This window comes from Octodon degus, unplaced genomic scaffold, assembly GCF_000260255.1.
Source record: "Octodon degus isolate 3935 unplaced genomic scaffold, OctDeg1.0 scaffold00111, whole genome shotgun sequence".
Lineage (NCBI taxonomy): Eukaryota > Metazoa > Chordata > Mammalia > Rodentia > Octodontidae > Octodon > Octodon degus.
The window spans coordinates 1,907,526-1,908,161 of NW_004524687.1; the positions used below are offsets into that span (position 1 = coordinate 1,907,526).

The 636-nt window shown below is 33.5% G+C and overlaps 1 protein-coding gene across 1 annotated transcript in view; it reads left to right on the forward strand.

The window, feature by feature from the left end:
- Ska3 (spindle and kinetochore associated complex subunit 3) overlaps positions 1–636 on the forward strand; it is a 30,100-nt gene that overhangs the window by 15,971 nt on the left and 13,493 nt on the right. Inside the window, exon 5 of the mRNA XM_023699163.1 lies at positions 5–132. Within this exon, the coding sequence (XP_023554931.1) occupies positions 5–132 (128 nt within the window). The remainder of the gene's footprint in view (positions 1–4; positions 133–636) is intronic.

A 636-nucleotide genomic window follows, 5' to 3' on the forward strand; every position in this document is an offset into this window, starting at 1 on the left:
AAAATGTGCTCTAAAGATGGATGATTTTGAGTGTGTAACTCCTAAATTAGAACACTTCGGTATCTCAGAATATACTATGTGTCTAAATGAAGATTACACAGTGGGGCTTAAAAATAAGAAGACTATAGAAAGGTAAGTGGCTTTCTTGGAAGGTACATTTTAACCTGATTTCCTAAATCTTTTCATTTGATTTCTTTAGAGAAGAAATCTAGTATTTCAGGTACAATTTTTTCTCTTTAAAAGGTTTTCAGATGCATTATATTTTAAACTTCCTTTAATCACTAGTTCAGTTATTAAAGTGTGAGATACTAAGTTCCTGAGGTGAAGAAAGTGATTAAGGCCTGCAAACAAAGATTGTATTTGTAGAGACAGTAAACGATATAAAAGTAAGGGGCTAATATTACTAATGATGTGTGGTTGCTTTGGTATGAAGATTTGGAAAGAGAAGGATCTAGAAGAACCCAATTTTTCTTTTATTACCTGGGATAATTCTAAGATATAAAAATACCTACAGCTTGAGTGGAACAGTAGATTTATTGGTTTGGAAGTATCTGAAGAATCTTACTGCCTGGTAGACTTGAGTATGTTAGTATGAGTTTAAAGCTTAGTACAGTTCATCCATGCCAGCCCCGCCCC